Source organism: Anser brachyrhynchus (assembly GCF_964034855.1).
Source record: "Anser brachyrhynchus genome assembly, chromosome: 1".
Lineage (NCBI taxonomy): Eukaryota > Metazoa > Chordata > Aves > Anseriformes > Anatidae > Anser > Anser brachyrhynchus.
Genome location: NC_137694.1, coordinates 81,377,567 through 81,397,006, shown reverse-complemented (window position 1 = coordinate 81,397,006; position 19,440 = coordinate 81,377,567). Strand labels below are relative to the sequence as shown.

Here is a 19,440-nt window from a genome sequence, read left to right as displayed (position 1 = left end):
GAAGGGGAAGGAAGGGAAGGGAAGGGAAGGGAAGGGAAGGGAAGGGAAGGGAAGGGGAAGGGAAGGGAAGGAAAAAGGGCAGGGCAGAAAAGGGCAGGAAAGGAAAGGAAAGGAAAAAAGAAAAAAGGGCAGGGCAAGGGCAGGGGCAAGGTGCAGGGCGGGGAGGGGGAGGGGGAGGGGGAGGGGGAGGGGGAGGGGAGGGAGGGGAGGGGAGGGGAGGGGAGGGGAGGGGAGGGGAGGGGAGGGAGGGGAGGGGAGGGGAGGGGAGGGGAGGGAGGGGAGGGGAGGGGAGGGGAGGGGAGGGGAGGGGAGGGGAGGGGAGGGGAGGGGAGGGGAGGGGAGGAGGGGAGGGGAGGGGAGGGGAGGGGAGGGGAGGGAGGGGAGGGGAGGGGAGGGGAGGGGAGGGGAGGGAAGGGAAGGGAAGGGAAGGAAGGGAAGGGAAGGGAAGGGAAGGGAAGGGGAAGGGAAGGGAAGGGAAGGGAAGGGAAGGGAAGGGAAGGAAGGGAAGGGAAGGGAAGGGAAGGGGAAGGGAAGGGAAGGGAAGGGAAGGGAAGGGAAGGGAAGGAAGGGAAGGGAAGGAAGGGAAGGGAAGGGAAGGAAGGGAAGGGAAGGAAGGGAAGGGAAGGGAAGGGAAGGGAAGGGAAGGGAAGGGAAGGGAAGGGAAGGGAAGGGAAGGGAAGGGAAGGAAGGGAAGGGAAGGGAAGGGAAGGGAAGGGAAGGGAAGGGAAGGGAAGGAAGGGAAGGGAAGGGAAGGGAAGGGAAGGGAAGGGAAGGGAAGGGAAGGGAAGGGAAGGGAAGGGAAGGGAAGGAAGGGAAGGGAAGGGAAGGGAACCGACCGGCTCCGGGGCAGACGCGTGCTGCAGCGGAGCGCGGGATCGGGACAGGCAGGGCTATTTTTCGGGCATCGAGCCTACGTGAGGGAGCCGCCAGGCACCGGCAGCCCTCGTGAGGGAGGCTGACGAGGCGTAGGTGGAGCCAGTAGCGTCAGCGACAGCTCCTCCCCCCGGCCGTTCAAAGGCAGCCCTTAGGGAGCGCGGCGACCAGGATCGCTGCGAACCAGGGCCGGCAAACAGGGAGTGACGCGGTGGGAGTGACGCGGCAGTTAGCGAGGCAGTTAGCGCGGGCAGGGCGGGCGGAGCGCTCACACCCGCCCATAGGGACAACTCCTCCAACGGCACTCTCCCGTCAGCTGGGCGGCAATGGTCTCCACCAGGCACGGTGCTTTCTCTAGGAAGTCAGTACACACCCAGACCGACTGCCTGTCCAAACACGCGGCAGTTCAGGTCTCCGGGTGCGGGGAGTGTCTGAGCCTCTTGCTGCCATCGGCGGGAGGCAGAGAGACTGCTTGCGTGAGGTGCAAGCAGGTGGACGACCTGGTCCGCATGGTGGTGGAACTCAAGGAGGAGGTGTAGAGGTTGAGGGATATCAGGGAGTGTGAGCGGGAGATAGACTGGTGGAGCGACTCCCTGCAGGACCGGAGGGAGAGGGACCAGGGTGGGACGCTCCAAAGGGGGGTGGACCCCCTGCCCTGTCGCCATCGGGCAGTGGGAGGGGACCTGCGAGTTGAGGAGGAATGGAGACAGGTCCCTGCTCGACCTCGCAGGAGATGCCCTCCCCTTCCGGCGCCGCCTTCCCAGGTGCCCTTGAACAATAGGTTTGAGGCCCTGGAGCTTGAGAGACCGGTGGGTGAGGATGAGGTAGGAAGCCTACCCAGGAGGATGCCTGAGGTGAGGCAGTTGACTCCACGCCTCAGGACTGCCTCCACCAAGAAAGAAAGAAGGGTGATTGTTGTGGGCGACTCCCTCCTCAGGGGAACGGAGGGCCCTATTTGTCGGCCTGACCCCACACATAGGGAAGTGTGCTGCCTCCCTGGGGCCAGGGTCAGAGACGTTACCAGGAAGCTTCCCAACCTGGTTCGCCCCTCTGACTATTACCCGCTTTTGATAGTCCAGGCTGGCAGTGACAATGTTGAAAAGAGAAGCCTCAAGGCTATCAAACAGGACTATAGGGGGCTGGGACGATTGGTGGAGGGAGCGGGAGTGCAGGTGGTGTTTTCGTCCATCCCTACGGGGGAAGGGAGAGGCACGGAGAGGACACGGAAAGCTCACGTGGTTAATAGGTGGCTCAGAGGCTGGTGCCAGCACAGAAATTTTGGTTTTTTTCACCATGGGGAGCTTTACTTGGCACCCGGCCTGACGGCCCCAGACGGGTCCCTATCTCCAAGGGGAAAACGGATCCTAGGCCAGGAGCTGGCGGGGCTCATAGAGAGCACTTTAAACTAGGTAAGAAGGGGGACGGGGCTCAAACAAGGCTTGTTGGAGCTGTGCCGGGGGAAACAATGGCTAGGCCGGGGAAGAAGGTGATGGCCCAGCTGAAGTGCATCTACACTAATGCACGCAGCATGGGTAACAAACAGGAGGAGCTGGAAGCCATCGTGCAGCAGGCAGGCTACGACTTGGTTGCCATCACGGAGATGTGGTGGGACCGCTCCCACGACTGGAGTGCTGTAATGCCTGGCTATCGGCTCTTCAGGAGGGACAGGCAGCACAGAGGGGGTGGTGGCGTGGCTCTCTACATTAGAGAATCTTTTGATGTTGTGGAACTCCAGGCTGGGAATGATAAGGTTGAATCCCTGTGGGTTAGGATCCGCGGGAAGGCCGGCAAGGCTAGCATCCTGGTCGGGGTCTGTTATAGACCGCCGAACCAGGATGAGGAGACGGATGAGGAGTTTTATAGGCAACTGACAGAAGTTGCAAAATTGTCGGCGCTTGTCCTCGTGGGGGACTTCAACTTCCCGGACATATCCTGGAAACACAACACGGCACAGAGAAAGCAGTCTAGGAGGTTTCTGGAGAGCGTGGGAGATAGCTTCCTGACGCAGCTGGTCAGTGAACCTACCAGGGGTGGTGCCCCGCTAGACCTTCTCTTCACAAACAGAGAAGGACTGGTGGGAGATGTGGTGGTCGGAAACTGTCTTGGGCAGAGCGACCACGAAATGGTAGAGTTCTCTATTCTTGGTGAGACCAGGAAGGGGACCAGTAAAACTGCTGTATAGGACTTCCGGAGGGCTGACTTTGAGCTGCTCAGGACGCTGGTTGGCCGAGTCCCTTGGGAGGCGGTTCTGAAGGGCAGAGGAGTCCAGGAAGGCTGGGCGCTCCTCAAGAAGGAAATCGTGATGGCACAGGAGCGGTCTGTCCCCACGTGTCCAAAGATGAGCCGGCGTGGAGGAAGACCGGCCTGGCTCAACAGAGAGTTGCGGCTTGTGCTTAGCAGAAAAAAGAGGGTTTACAATCTTTGGAAAAAAGGGCGGGCCACTGAGGAGGACTACAAGGATGTAGCAAGGCTGTGCAGGGAGAAAATTAGAAAGGCCAAAGCTCATCTGGAGCTCAACCTGGCTACTGCCGTTAAAGACAACAAAAAATCCTTTTACAAATATATCAACGCGAAACGGAGGACTAAGGAGAATCTCCATCCTTTACTGGATGCGAGGGGAAACCTAGTTACTAAGGATGAGGAAAAAGCTGAGGTGCTTAATGCCGCCTTTGCCTCAGTCTTTAGCGGCAGTACCGGTTGTTCTCTGGATACCCAGTGCCTTGAGCTGGTGGAAGGGGATGGGGAGCAGGATGTGGCCTTCGCTATCCATGAGGAAATGGTTGGCGACCTGCTACGGAGCTTGGATGTGCGCAAGTCGATGGGGCCGGATGGGATGCACCCGAGGGTACTGAGCGAACTGGCGGAGGAGCTGGCCAAGCCGCTTTCCATCACTTATCGGCAGTCCTGGCTATCGGGGGAGGTCCCAGTTGACTGGCGGCTAGCCAATGTGACGCCCATCTATAAGAAGGGCCGCAGGGCAGACCCGGGGAACTATAGGCCTGTCAGTTTGACCTCAGTGCCAGGAAAGCTCATGGAGCAGATTATCTTGAGGGTCATCACGCGGCACTTGCAGGGCAAGCAGGCGATCAGGCCCAGTCAGCATGGGTTTATGAAAGGCAGGTCCTGCTTGACGAACCTGGTCTCCTTCTATGACAAAGTGACGCGCTTGGTGGATGAGGGAAAGGCTGTGGATGTGGTCTACCTTGACTTCAGTAAGGCTTTTGACACCGTTCCCCACAACATTCTCCTCAAGAAACTGGCTGCTCGGGGCTTGGACTGGCGTACGCTTCGCTGGGTTAGAAACTGGCTGGATGGCCAGGCCCAAAGAGTTGTGGTGAATGGAGTCAAATCCAGTTGGAGGCCAGTCACTAGTGGTGTCCCCCAGGGCTCGGTACTGGGGCCGGTCCTCTTTAATATCTTTATCGATGATCTGGATGAGGGCGTCCAGTGCACCCTCAGTAAGTTTGCAGATGACACCAAGCTAAGTGCGTGTGTCGATCTGCTCGAGGGCAGGAAGGCTCTGCAGGAGGATCTGGATAGGCTGGAGCGATGGGCTGAGGTCAACTGTATGAAGTTCAACAAGGCCAAGTGCCGGGTCCTGCACCTGGGGCGCAACAACCCCATGCAGAGCTACAGGCTGGGAGATGAGTGGCTGGAAAGCTGCCTGGCCGAGAGGGACCTGGGAGTATTGGTTGATAGTCGGCTGAATATGAGCCAGCAGTGTGCCCAGGTGGCCAAGAAGGCCAACAGCATCCTGGCCTGCATAAGAAGCAGTGTGGCCAGCAGGTCTAGGGAAGTGATTGTGCCCCTGTACTCGGCTCTGGTGAGGCCGCGCCTCGAGTACTGTGTTCAGTTTTGGGCCCCTCGCTACAGGAAGGACATGGACGTGCTCGAGCGAGTCCAGAGAAGGGCGACCAAGCTGGTGAGGGGTCTGGAGAACAAGTCTTACGAGGAGCGGCTGAGGGAGCTGGGCTTGTTCAGCCTGGAGAAGAGGAGGCTCAGGGGCGACCTTATCGCTCTCTACAGTTACCTTAAAGGAGGCTGTAAAGAGGTGGGGGTTGGTCTGTTCTCCTACGTGCCTGGTGACAGGACGAGGGGGAATGGGCGAAAGTTGCGACAGGGGAGTTTTCGGTTGGATGTTAGGAAGTGCTTCTTTACCGAAAGGGTTATTAAGCATTGGAAGGGGCTGCCCAGGGAGGTGGTTGAGTCACCATCCCTGGAGGTCTTTAAAAGACGTTTAGATGTAGAGCTTAGCGATATGGTTTAGTGGAGTACTTAGTGTTAGGTCGGAGGTTGGACTCGATGATCTTGAGGTCTCTTCCAACCTAGAAATCTGTGATACTGTGAAAGGAAAGGAAAGGAAAGGAAAGGAAAAAAGAAAAAAGGGCAGGGCAAGGGCAGGGAAAGGGAAGGGCAGGGAAAGGGAAGGGCAGGGAAAGGGCAAGGGAAGGGCAGGGAAGGAAAAGGGAAGGAAAAGGGCAGGGCAGGAAAAGGGAAGGGAAGAGAAGAGAAGAGAAAAGAAAAAAGAAAAGAAAAAAAGGAAAAGAAAGGGAAAGGGAAGGGCAGGAAAGGGCGGGAAAGGGAAGGGCAGGAAAGGGAAGGGCAGGAAAGGAAAGGGCAGGAAAGGAAAGGAAAAAAGAAAAAAGGGCAGGGCAAGGGCAAGGGCAGGGAAAGGGCAAGGGAAGGGCAGGGAAGGAAAAGGGAAGGAAAAGGGAAGGGAAGGGCAGGGCAGGAAAAGGGCAGGGCAGGAAAGGAAAGGAAAAGGGCAGGGCAGGAAAGGAAAAAAGGAAAAAAGAAAAAAGGGCAGGGCAAGGACAGGGAAAGGGAAGGGCAGGGACAGGTGGGAAGGGCAGGGAAAGGGCAGGGAAAGGGCAGGGAAGGTCAGGGAAAGGTCAAGGGAAGGGCAGGGAAGGAAAAGGGAAGGAAAAGGGAAGGGCAGGGAAGGGAAGGGCAGGGCCGGGCAGCGAAGGGAAGGGAAGGGAAAGTAAAGGGCAGGGCAGGAAAGGGCTGGGCAGGGCAGGAAAGGAAAGGAAAGGAAAAAAGAAAAAAGGGCAGGGCAGTGCAAGGGCAGGGAAAGGGCAGGGAAAGGGAAGGGCAGGGAAAGGGAAGGGCAGGGACAGGTGGGAAGGGCAAGGGAAGAGCAGGGAAAGGGCAAGGGAAGGGCAGGGAAGGAAAAGGGAAGGGAAGGGAAGGAAAAGGGCAGGGCAGGAAAGGGAAGGAAAGAGTGAAAACATTCAGAAGAGAGCTGAGGTTTATAAGAATCAGTCTTCTGGGTCATCATCTTCAGAGTTGTTATGATTGACTTTTCACTTATACAGGACAACCACATTTATATTTAGGTCACCTATGAAATGTTTATTCATCCACCTGTTCCCTTTCTGGAAAGAAGTAGACACAGACTGGATCCATGTTTTTGGGTTATTTGGACCCAATAGAATGTGCATATGAAATACAACTGACAACACACTGGATTCCTGGAGTCTCAGAACCAGTGAATCACAGAATGTTTGAGGTATGAAAGGAGCTTCTGGAGGCCATCTGGTCCAAAACCCCTGCTCAATAAGGGCCAACTAAAGCAGGTTGTCCAGGACCATGTCCATATGGCTTTTGATTATCTCCAAGAAGGGAGACTCCACAATCACTCTGGGCAACCTGTCTCAGTGCTCAGTCACCTGCACAGTAAATACTTGCTTCCTGATGTTGACAAAGAACCTCCTGTGTTCCAGTGTGTGCCCATTGTTCCTTGTCCTGTCAATGGGCACCACTGAAAAGAGCCTGGCTACATCTTCTTTGTACCCTTCCTTCAGGTGTTTATAAACACTGATAGGATCCCCCCTGAGCCTTCTTTTTTCTAGGCTAAACAGTCCCAGATTTCTTAGCCTCTCCTGATAGGAGACATGCTTCAGTCCCTTGATCATCTTTGTGGCCTTTCATTGCACTTTCTCCAGTATGTTTATATCTCTCTTGTACTGAGATAATGGGGGCAGAAGAAATGTAGAGAAGTTTTTAAGCACCTGAAGGATTATGTAAATTGTTCATCCTACTGAAGGTAAACATAACAACCCCTCAGACAGTCTAGAATCATATCATAGAATCATACCATAGAATGGCTTGGGTTGGAAGGGACCTTAAGAATCTCGTTCCACCCCCACTGATATTGGAAGGGATGCCACCCACTAGATCAGGTTGCCCAGGGCCTCATCCAACCTGGCCTTGAACACCTCCAGGGATGGGGCTTCCACAACTTCTCTGGGCAACCTATTCCAGTACCTCAGCACCCTCTGAGTGAAGAATTTCCTCCTAACCTCTAATCTAAATCTCCCCTCTTTTAGTTTAAAAACATTCCCCCTTGTCCTGTCATTGTCTGCCCAAGCAAAAAGTTACTCTTCCTTTTTTTATAAGCCTCCTTTAATTATTGAAAAGCTGCAGTAAGTTCACCACTAAACCTTCTCTTCAAGCTGAACATCCGCAGCTCTGTCAGCCTTTCTTCATAGGAGAGGTGTTCCAATCCTCTGATCATCTTTGTCGCCCTCCTCTGGACCCCTTATAACAGATCCACATCCTTCTTGTGCTGGGTGCCCCAGACCTGGATGCAGTACTCCAAGTGAGGTCTCACAAGGGCAGAGCTGAGGGGGACAATCACCTCTCTCGACCTGCTGTTGTCTTTCTGGGCTGCAAGGGCACACTGCTGGCTCATGTCAAGATTTTCGTCCAATAGAACCCCAAGTCCTTCTCTGCAGGGCTGCTGTCAATGAGTTCTTCTCCCACTCTGTAGTCCTGTCTGGGATTGCCCCGACCCAGGTGCAGCACCTTGCACTTAGAACCTCATTAGGTTCACATGAGCCCACTTCTCAAGCTTGTCCAAGTCCCTTTAGATGGCATCCCTTCCTTCTGTTATATCAACTGCACCACTCAGCTTGGTGTCATCTGCAAATTTGCTGAGGGTGCACTCTGTCCCACTGTCTATGATGTTGATAAAGATATTCAACAGTACCGGTCCCAGGACTGATCCCTGAGAGGCACCACTCATCACCAGCCTCCACTTGGACATAGAGCCATTGACCACCACTCTCTGGGTGCAGCCTTCAAGTCAATTCCTTATCCACTGAATGGTCCACCCATCAAATCCATCTCTCTCCAATTTGGAGATCAGGATGCCTTGTGGGACCTTGTCAAGGGCCTTACTAAGTCCAGGTAGATGACATTAGTCAGTCTTCCCTTGTCAACTGATGCAGTCACTCCACTGTAGAAGGCCACCGTGTCTGTTACCAGTTCACCTTTCTCATCCATCAGAGGGGGTACACTTTCCTCGACTTTTCTTTTCTCAGCAATGTACCTGTAGAATTTCTTCTTGTTATTTTTTGCATCCCTTGCCAAGCTCAGTTTCATCTGATGGTGCATGGGAGGTGCACAGAAGTTTTGGTGGTGCATGGGAGACGCACAGAAATACTGGCGTGAGATCTGAGTTTGCTGCCACATATACATGTCACCACACACTGCCAGAAGAAGAAGCCAGCTCAGTCTTGAAAGCTGTGTACCAGCAATAGGCATTTGCCTCGCTACAGGGTTTATTGTGTTGGGGTGCTGCCCTGTTGACATTTCTAACTTGCTCCAGCTCTGGAGGCCTATTTCTCAGAGCCAGTTTAGGAGTTGCTGCAGGGCACTCAGTGGGTGGTGGAGACGAGACCCTGGTGCTGCACAGAATTCTCACTGATATGTGTCACCAGAAACATCAATTTAGGCCATATAAGGATTAGGTTTGAGACAACCATTTGAAAAGCAGGACCCTTGTCAAGAGGCTGGTGAGCCAAGATTCAAGACAAGTCATACGAGGGGGATGGGCTAGGCCTAGGAAGACTTTATCAGATCAGATTTGTATCCCTTCTGGTTTATTTCTGACTGTGGGCAATGCCAGTTATTTCAAAAGAAATTCAGCTGTAGACTACTGCAATTTATCCCCAGGGAAAGCCTAGTTTAATATTTTTTGCTTGAGTCTTGAACAGAAGATTTATATCTATTTGAAAAAATGCTGATACACATTTAAGTTTTTGGACAACATGCTCTCCAGTCCCAAGGGAAATGCATTCTGGAAAGCTCTGGAAGGGATGGTGGAGGCCTCAGAAAGACTCTTTAAGTCTCAAGCCTCAGGGGTATGGGACGAGCTTATATAAGAGCAAAGTCACTTTGGGCTTTGCAGGCTTAGGCTAGAAACAGAAATATTTCCAGAAAGATACAAAATTCACATCTTCTGTTGTGTTAAAGGACAGTTTCTTTTCTTCAGACAGCGTTTTCTCCCCTGTAAAACTGAGGACTGATGACCACGTGTTATGGTTTAACCTGGCAGGCAACCAAAAACCACATAGCCACTCACTCACTCTCATCAGGTGGAATGGGAAAGAAAATCAGAAAGGTAAAAGTGAGAGAACTCATGGGTTGAGATGAAGACAGTTGCACAGAAAGCTGCATGAGCAAGCTAAGCGAAACAAGGAATTCATCCACTGCTTATCTTCATCAGGCAGATGTTCAGCCATTTCTAGGAAAGAAGGGCCCATCACACATGTAACCATTTCCTGGGAAGATAAATGCCATCTCTGCAAGTGTCCCCCCCTTATTCCTTCTTTCCCCCAAGTTTTATTGCTGAGTATGACACCATATGATATGGGATATCCCTTGGGTCCATTTGAGTCAGCTGTCCCCCTAGCTTCTTGTGCACACACAGCCTCCTCGCTGGCAGGACAGCATGAGAAGCAAGAAAGTTTTTGACCATGTAAGCACTGCTCTGCAACAACTAAAACACCGATATGTTATGCGCACTATTTTCACCCTAAAGCCGAAACACAGCAGCATATCAGAAAATTAATTCTTTCCAAACATAAGACAGAACACACCTTCAGTTCCCACACCTCCCAGGGAACACCCAGCACCTTCCAAGAAGTTTCATTCACTGGTCAGTCCCTCTCCACCCTGCTAAAACCTGAGTGTCCCTGTAAAGCAGTAGACCAGAAAAATGGTGATGTACCTCAGATGAATCCTCTCAACCTGCTTCCTCCTTCAGAAACACTCTGCTAACTGAAGATTTATTAGACTGTCAGGGAAAAACAAGGTGTTCAGGAGACCCTCCTGATCCCATCCTCAAACTCATTAACTTTCTGCTTTCCAAAGTGCCCTAGTGGTGGCATATTAACAAAGACATGTAATTGGTAAATGAAATTGATTACACAACTGTTTGAATGAGGCAAATTGTCCATCTCTAGAGAAAAGGTATAATTTTCTACTGTGCATAAATCAAATACAGGTCTCTTAAAAGCACTAGGTAACTAGAGAGCATTTCAAATTGGCTGCAAAGTGCTGGACAAAGCACTTGACAGAAGGAAGGGTTTGGACACAAATGACCTTAGCAGCTTTTTTCTATCTCCAGTTTCTATGATTCCATGAATTTTAATTCTATGTTGCACAATTTAATAAGTGTTTGCAAAGAGCTGCAGAAAATTGATTTCCATTTTCTCTTGTAGACAGATCTTTTCCATCATCTGTTAGCTGTGAGGGTGCTGATGTACAGTTTAACTGTTTCTACGGAAACGTTCACGTAAAATTGATTTGAGTTTTTCTAAAGAACTGCACATTATGGCATCACAGATAGAAAAAAACTCTCAGAGGTAGTCCTAAGAAAACCCCAACCCCCTCTTCAGTAAAACAATCTGATTCTCACCACTTTGAAAGACTACTCAATATCTTATCCTTTAATCATCCTAATATCTTCATATGTCTGGATTTGAATTGCTACAGACTGTCAGTTCCCAAGGAATCAATTCCTTTACCCACTTACTCCACTCATAATAGCCAATTTACTAATGACTAGTTTTGCCTTTTCCTTCTTAGTTAGAGGAGTAATGTATTTCTAGGCTATTTTTGGAAACAGAGAACAATTCTTTTTCCTCCTGCCCTTGCAGCAGTGTTACTGTTACACCTTCCACTCCTGCTTGTCCTTAAAGAGGCCCTCCAAGCTTGTTCTGAACTGTTACTTTGTTCTGGTTCCTTCCTATTTTGCAGTTGCTCCTGAAGCTATAATGACTGTATAGAGAGAAAGAATTCTCAGTGGCTGGCCATATAAATTCCTAAATTATGAGCCTGTATATTCATGTATGTCCATGACTTCATATAGTTTACATTTTATTGCCTGTACATCCCTTATCTTTTCTGTTTACTGCAGCATGATACTCATTTCCTTTTTTTTTTTTTTTTTTTTGGTACATGTGGTCAACATCTGCCTTGTCCATTCTAGTGCTTCAGACCTGGTGTGTTCTAGCATGAGAATCTGATATAGTCCATTGGCAGAGCTTTCATGCCTAGGTCAGTCAATGTTTCTGTTATAAATAACAGATTTCATGATTTAACAATTCTTGTGAAAAAAAAAAAAAAAGAGAGACATACTATTCATGTTTCTAATGCTACTTCTGGACATTTTTCACCCCCACAAATTCTCTCTTATGGAAGAAACAAAGGAACTGGTGGTATGTTTGATCTTTCTGTGGCAAGTCATACTTTATAGGATTGGTCTGTAAGGTACACAAGTGCTCCGTGTTACATGGTGATGGATATTTAGAGTGCTATGTTCTTTCATTCCCAATAAACTAAAACCCTATCACCTGTGACAGCTGTGAAATAGAACTTGTAATGCCCCATTTATTACCATATTATTTTTTTTCCCAACTGAGCTATTACTCTTAAATGATTAATGCTCTTCATCAGATTCTTATGTTTTGCTTTTTTTTTTTTCTTCTCTACATTACATTTATTTTCTTTTACAGTCTAATATTGTATAAAACCTAACAAGATCCCAGACACAAAGTCCCTTCAATCTTCTAAGGTCTCTAAAAAGGCCCAAGAATCTCAGCTGTCTAAGATTTCCATCAGTATTAAGATTTTAACTCCACTAGATTATCCTAATATAAATGATTAATTCAGTCTTGTTCATTAGTCCACAAAGGTAACCACTCCCACCATTCATTATAACATAAATTTAGACAAGAGGATTAGGACCTTCATTAGCACCGATTAACTCACAGAAAGACAAAGTGAATAGTTTTTGCAAAGAGGCAACAAATAATAATTTGTATTATAAGCTCTTACTTCTGGAGCTGATTTATTTCAACTCCCTGTACCAGAAAGGAGAGCACTATGTTCTGTGAGTGTGCTGAATAAGAAATTCTCCCTAAAAACACAGCATAATATACAAATAAACACTTTGCCACAGGAAGATAGCAGAAGGAATGTGTTGAGACTTGTCTAAAGCCACACAGGGTGTTAGTGTCACAGTCCAGATTAGGATTTTGCAAATCACTCATCATTTCTCTCACTTGACCTGGTATCTGGGTGTTACTCAGAGAATCACAAAGAATCCTGACAAGTTTTACCTTTGTTCCTACCACTGGCACCGAAGTAGGATCTGACAACACATGCATAGAATGAAGATTCTACCCCAGCGTCCTTCCCTTCAGCAGATAACTAAGACAAAAGTAATCTGGCTGAACGGTACAAAAAAATTAGGTGAAAGCTGTAGCATACATTCTGTGTGACTGCAAGATAAGTTGAGACAGGTAGGTCTGCTAAGAAATAAATACAAGCAGGGAGGTGGTCTTGACACGTTACTGCTACCATCCAGGTGTTTTTTGTTTTGAATTGGTTTGGTTTGATTTTTGGACAGAAAATGGAGTGTGAGGTAGATCTCCAGGATCTATCAGAAAAAGGAAGAGCTTGCCAAACATCAGTAATTCTTTCCATAGCTCTTGGAGAAATTTCATCTGTGATCCCCAGCTATGCATAGGTCAGAAAAACTACTACTACTTATTATTATTATTATTATTTAGCATATATGATAGTGTATTTACATAGGACATCAACTCTCATTGCAAGTCTTGCTTGAAAATCATTATAGTGACTGACTGTGATAATCTTTCCATGCTTGTCATAAAAAGACAAATGATGTAGGTGAAGTGTTAAGCCAAAAGATAAAGCTAAAGGACATTCAAATCACATGTCCTATTCTCTGCATGAACATTACTCTCCTGTCAACAGGATCCAGAATCTGCCTGGTATAATAAGCTCCCTAGAGCTAGCTAGTGATCATCATATCAATTTACCAATACAGTCCCTGTCTCTGATAACACTCTTGTTTCTGGGACATCTATGCCTTGGTTGCCCTTCAGGTAGATGTAATGACCTAAGCTTCCTTGTAACAGAAGGATATGGACAACTGATTCTGGGATCATTTATTTATTTATTTATTTTCCTTTTTTTTCCTAGTTACTTTCTTTAAGAATTTTGTGCTAGATAAAATAACAAAGATAAGGACTTCTTAGATGAAGGATCATACCCACACACTTTTACAGTCAGATCCCATACCATTCCTAGAATCCCTGGAGAGAATTACAAATAAGGCATAGAAAGATAAAGCAAAACTTTTAGAGCATTTCTGTCCTTCATAATTCTTATAATTCCTAAAAGTCTGTGGATTTTGATTACTATCTTCAAGACAAAAGACAAAGTTCCCTTTCCTGTCACTCTCCAGCATATGGTAATAGTTCAGTACTTGTAGCTGAAGAGTATATGCCATTCTTAAAGACTATGTCACTTTTTTTTCCCATATTGCAGGATTTTATTTTCTGTAGCTCCCTCTATGAATAAAAGGGCAAGGATAGATGGCAACAGCTAGCATAACTAGAGATAGTACCTGCCATCACACCAGCACAGCTTGAGAATCATAGGGCACCGTTCCAGACACAGGACTTTGAGACATGCCAACTTTATCCAATTCAATAAATGGTTTAATTCACAGTAATTGCAACATCTAGAGCAGTCTTCACTAACACAAGTAGAATTCCTAATTGGACACAGACCTATCCCCCCAGCTAGATAATGCCTACAAAAGCACTATTTAAAACCAATGGATTACAGTCATTCTCATCGTTCCTCTGAAACTGAGGGTGTGAATCAATTTGAAATTCAGTAAATGTTCCTACCAGCAATGGGCGTCAGAGCCTATGATGTAGTACAGCAAGTGAGAACTAGAGGCAGCAATGAGGCTATGAATGTGAGAAGTCTAAATAAAGAAGATCTAAGCTCAATCAATATTTTGTGTGATCCAGGATGGTTTTTCACATATATATTACACACATATATTACAATTTCATATATAAAATGCAATTATACTGTTGCACGTAAACATTTGGGGGAATTTTTGCTTCATTTCAAAGGTTTCCAAAATGCTAACCTGGGAAATATTACAGATAAATCATGCAGATAGAGAACCGTCTTAGTTTTCAAAATTGTTTCAACTGCTTTCATGAAAGATACTTTTTTGGCTAGATTAGGTCAAGAGTTATTGGTGAAATGCCATAACAGAGATGTACAAATATTAGATAACCAGAGAGCATTTCAAACAAATATTTCATTACCTCTGCCTTTGCCCCTCTACTCATTGACAACATTTATTTTCGTAGCAACTAATGCATTTTACTCTGATGGTACCCAGTCTGTGCACTGACATATAGAAAAAATGAAGACATTTTAAATAGTAAAACATTAAAACACAGCTGAAGCTGTATAGATTGTTCAGATTTATGATTCTTGCCCAGGGACTGTCACAAGCTAAGTCGCAAATGAGCCCCAAAAATGGTGTGGATTAAGGGGACGTGGAGGGGACTTAGACACTGCTTTCTCACAGAGTCATTCCACACATGAAGCTGAGCAAGCTCAGCACCAATTTCCTAATGAGGTAATGGAGTCACTGATCACTTACAATCACTAAAAATCTAATGCCACCTTTCATAAGACTGGAGAGGGCAAAGAGATTTAGGATTGCAGTGCAGTTAATTACATTCAACCTGCTTAGACTACCCTGCATTTTCAATATTACAGAGTAATATATTTCTGCAAATTGCTGGGTAGTAATTTTAGGAGCTAACTGTGGCAGATGACTACCAGTTGTTACTTACAAGTTGAGGATAATTATAGAATCACAGAATATCCTGAGTTGGAGGGGACCCACAAGGATCATTGAGTCCAACTCTTGGGTCTGCACAGGACCTCCCAAAAATCAACCTGTATGTCTGAGAGCATTGTCCAAAAGCTTCTTGAATTCCAGCAGGCTTGTTACTGTGACCATTTCCCTGGGGAGCCTGTTTCAGTGCAAAACCTCTCTCTCAGTGAAGAAACTTTTCCTAGTATCTATCCCAAACCTCCCCTGACACTGCTGTTCCCTTGGGTCCTGTCACTGTCCCCAGAGACAGTGCCTGCTCCTCTGCCCCCCACTATGAGGATGCTGCAGGCCACCATGAGGCCTCCCCTCAGCCTCCTCTTCTCTAGGCTAAACAAACCAAGTGACTTCTGCCGCTCCTCATACATCTTACCCTCTAGACCCTTCACAGTCTTTGTTGACCTCCTTTGGATTCTCTCTAATAGTTTTATGTCCTTCTTATATTTTGGCACCCAAAACTGCACACAGTACTCCAGGTGAGGTGCAGAGCAGAGCAGGACAGTCACTTCCCTCAACTGGCTAGCAATACTGTGCTTGATGCACCCCAGCATACAGTTGGCCCTTTTGGCTGCCAGGGCACATCGTTGATTCATATTCAACTTGCTGTCAACCAGAACTCCTAGATCCCTTTCCATGGAAGCTGTTCTCCAGCCTCTTGTTCCTAGTCTGTACATATATCCAGGGTTGCCCCATCCCAGGTCCAGAATCTGGCACTTGCTCTTGTTCAACTTCATATTGTTGGTGACTGACCAGCCCTCTAATCTGTCAAGATCTCTCTGCAAGGCCTCTCTCCCATCAAGGGAGTCAACAGCTCCTCACAATTTATTGTCATCTGCAAACTTGCTTAATATACCTTCAAGTCCTGCATCCAAGCAATTTATGGAAACATTGAAGAGAACTGGCCCTAAAATGGAGCCCTGGAGAACCCCACTAGTGACTGGCTGCCAGCCTGATGCAAACCCATTTACTATAAGCCTTTGAGCCTGACACATCAACTAATTATTCACACATCACATTATGTATTAGTCTAGCTGTATGCTGGACATTTTGTCCAGAAGGATACTGTGAGAAATGGTATTGAAAGCTGTGCTGAAATCCAAAAAGATTACATCAACTAACATCCCTTGGTCAACTAGGTGGTAGTCTTGTCATAAAGGGAAATTAAGTTTGTTAAGCAGGACCTTCCTCTCATTAACCCGTGTTGGCTGTGGCCAATGACTGTGTTGTCTTTCAGGTGTTTTTCAGTAACTCCCAGAATAATCTTCTACATAACTGTAAGAGGCACTGAAGTGAGACTGACAGGCCTGTAATTACCATGGTCTTCTTTTTTGTCCTTGAAAATTGGAACAATGTTTGCCAGCTTCCTGTCAACCAGGACGCCTCCAGATTCCCAAGACAGTTGAAAAATAATTGAGAGATATCTCACGATGACATCAGCCAGCTCTTTTGAGTACCCTGGGATGATCCCATCAAGTATCATACTTACATGCATCCAGCTGGGGCAGCAAATTCCACACAGTCTCAGACCTGGCTGGGAGGTTATCATTACTACAGTCACGGTCCTCCAACTCAGGGCTCTGGTGGTCCCAGGGCCCATCATCTGTGTTGAAGATAGAGGCAAAAAAGGCATTAAGCATCTCTGTTTTGTCTACATCCCTATTTGTGAAGTGACCATCCTCATCAAGTAATGGACCAATGTTATCTCTGGTACTCCTTTTCCTGTCAAGATATATAAAAAAAGCCCCCTTTTTTTTTGTCCCCCACAGTACTGGTCAGCTTCAAATCTAACTGAACTTTGGCAGCATGAATTTTCTCCCTACAATGGCGAACAGCATCTCTGTAGCCCTCCCATGTCGTCTGACCTCATTTCCAGTGGCCATACATTTCCTTTTTCTACCTAAGCTCTAGAAGACAATCCCTGCTTAGCCACACCAACCTGCTCTACCTGCTTGACTTCCAACATTTTGTAATTGCCTGTTCCTGTGCTCTTAAGAGGTGGTACTTAAAAAGTCACCAGCACTGATAGACCCCAATGCCTTCAATTGGAGTTTCCCAGGGGACCTTACTAACTAGTTCCCTGAGCAGCCTGAAGTCTGCTCTCCTCATATCCAGGGCTGAAGTTTTGGTGGCAGTTTTCCTTCTATCACCAAAGATTTTAAACTCAAATACTTCATGGCACTCCCCCTCCAAACATAAATCGTTTAATAGTTGGCCAAATGTTAAATATCAGCCTTATTTTTAGGGGACCAGAGATCTCAAAATTCATAAGTCCTGATACATTTTGTAAAAATGGGCTGTTGGACAGCAGAAAGTGACTCTATTAGTTCTTCACTGAGAGTAATGATGGAGTATGATTTGAGTCTTTGTTAACTATAAGAAAATACACACCAGAGGTCAAGCTTGAGACATAAACCTACGGGAATCAAGACCTTGTTAACTTCACTATAAATAGAACGAATTTCAGTAACCGTTAAAGACTCCTAGCATTTCATGCTGTATGTATGAAGTTGGGAGCTCTGCAGCCAATATTATTGTAATAATAAGCTTTTCTCCTTGTGACTAAAAATAAGAAATGTGAATGTAGATAATGTGGTAAATAGGACACTGAGAACAAGATTGCTTGGGAAACCTGTGATTACAGCAAGAAAAGAACAAAAACTGTAGAGGAAGAAAGAGGATAAGTGAAATAAACGTTTTGTGTGGATTAATATCAAAGTAATCTTATATAAACCTAATAAAAATACTGAAAACTGAAAAGAGAATTAGTAACTTAGTATGATAACATGTTGCATGTTTGAGGTAATGTCACATGATAGTAGATCAACTAGCATGTGATATTCTTTATTTGAATCCACACAAAGCAAGCATTGCTTTTAACACTTCAGTTCTGAAACAGTCTAATACTTCACTGTCTTTCTTTCAGTGTACGTAAAATTATGTCTGCATATGTCTGTATTTGTTGGCAAGTATTAAAGCATACTGAATTTGTGTGCCATCTGTGCATTTTCTTACTTGTTCCATCCACGTAGTTTGGAAAGAGCAAAGGGAATGAGTACAAAAAGGTAAGATATTGGATTATTGTTAAGGTATGATTTTCTTTGAAGAAGCAAGATTTGCCACAGAAAGCAGGATCACAGTTGACCGAGGGACTTGGAATTGAATTGAGGAAGGGTGTGTACAAGTATGCTTTTATGAATTTGGTTTCAATGGGACAAATTCGTATGTTCAGGATTATAGTGGATTCAGAGCAGTATTTGCATATCCACATAGCCTCGTATTTCAACATTGTAAAACCCTTACAACTAATTTCCTACCACACAGCTCCGAAAAAAACAGCTCAATATGATTGGAATGTAACAGATGAGAAGAGTGGTTTTTAAAGGCTTCTTGCTGTAGGTTAAGCAGGAGAACAGCAGCTTTTCATCTATTCCTTTGTAGATCTGCAGTGAAGAATTTCAGGGAAGGATATAGATTTAGTGATAAACAAGTGTAGTGGTTAGAACCTCTTGGTCTAATGATATTCTACTTTATTATTTTTATTATTTTTAATGGAGTTTATTCCGAATCATAGTCCAATCATTAATTTGTTTAAGCAGTTTCCACAGTAATTGGCTGTAGCAAACACACAAAGTCTTAAATGGCTGATATGATGGTTCTGCCATTAATTTATAAAAATAAATCACAACTTAGATGTCACTTTGCAGTCCCATATAGGGAATTGATATCCAGCTGGAAAATATGCTGGTTTACTTTTTTTTTTTTTTTCATAAAGCAATAATGCAATTTGTTTTCAAGGTTGACCAAAACCCCAAGACAGCATAACAGCATCAAGACTGGTTAGCACAAGCTAATGCTTTGGGTCCTTATTGTTTCCAGTGTGGAAAATGGCTTTTGGTGAACTGCACATCACAGAGATCTTCAGAATACCCACACAAACCAGAGACCATATCGTTGGATATCTTTCCAATATAAGGTTATTCCCTGTTTTTAATTTCCTGAAGCTGTATCAATATTTTCTCAAAAACTGGCAACAAGCACCTTCTAGAGCTCTTTGGAAGACAAGAATTTTCCATTTTTATTATCATCTTAGGGGTTTCAGCATTTGTTTTGTTCTGCTGTTTTTGGAAGAAAAAGTGAATTTGAGCAAAAATTGCACTGGAAAACATTTTCCCCTCTTAGGAGAAATTAAAAAAGACCAGCCCCACCACTGCAATGCATATTGAGGGACAGACAGAACAATTGTGCTACTGAGGGGGACTAAGGTTCAAATCCTTGCTTTGACTCTTTGGACCATCTAGATGACTGCCATGTACTCTGGACTACAAAATTAGCCTGTTGTCCTCATTAATAGATTTTAAATTATTTAAATACTCAAAAAAAACAACAACAGTCAAGAACAGCCTTTCTAAAGTAGCATTGTCCAAACCTCTTCAAATACCTTCACAACCACAATAATCAGTTTGCTGTCAATAAAACTGTAACATCCACAAAACATCCACAAACCCTATATTTGTGTATATAAAATAAACTGA

At 46.0% G+C, this 19,440-nt stretch overlaps 1 protein-coding gene across 5 annotated transcripts in view; it reads right to left on the bottom strand.

The window, feature by feature from the left end:
* LOC308201029 (uncharacterized protein) overlaps positions 1 to 19,440 on the bottom strand; it is an 87,141-nt gene that overhangs the window by 54,339 nt on the left and 13,362 nt on the right. For all 5 annotated transcript variants that reach the window (XR_013956003.1, XR_013956004.1, XR_013956005.1 and 2 more), the window contains exon 2: positions 16,395 to 16,508. Coding sequence is in view for 1 of the 5 variants with exons in the window: in XM_080607750.1 (XP_080463876.1) it covers positions 16,395 to 16,508 (114 nt within the window). In the remaining 4 variants the exon portion in view is untranslated. The remainder of the gene's footprint in view (positions 1 to 16,394; positions 16,509 to 19,440) is intronic.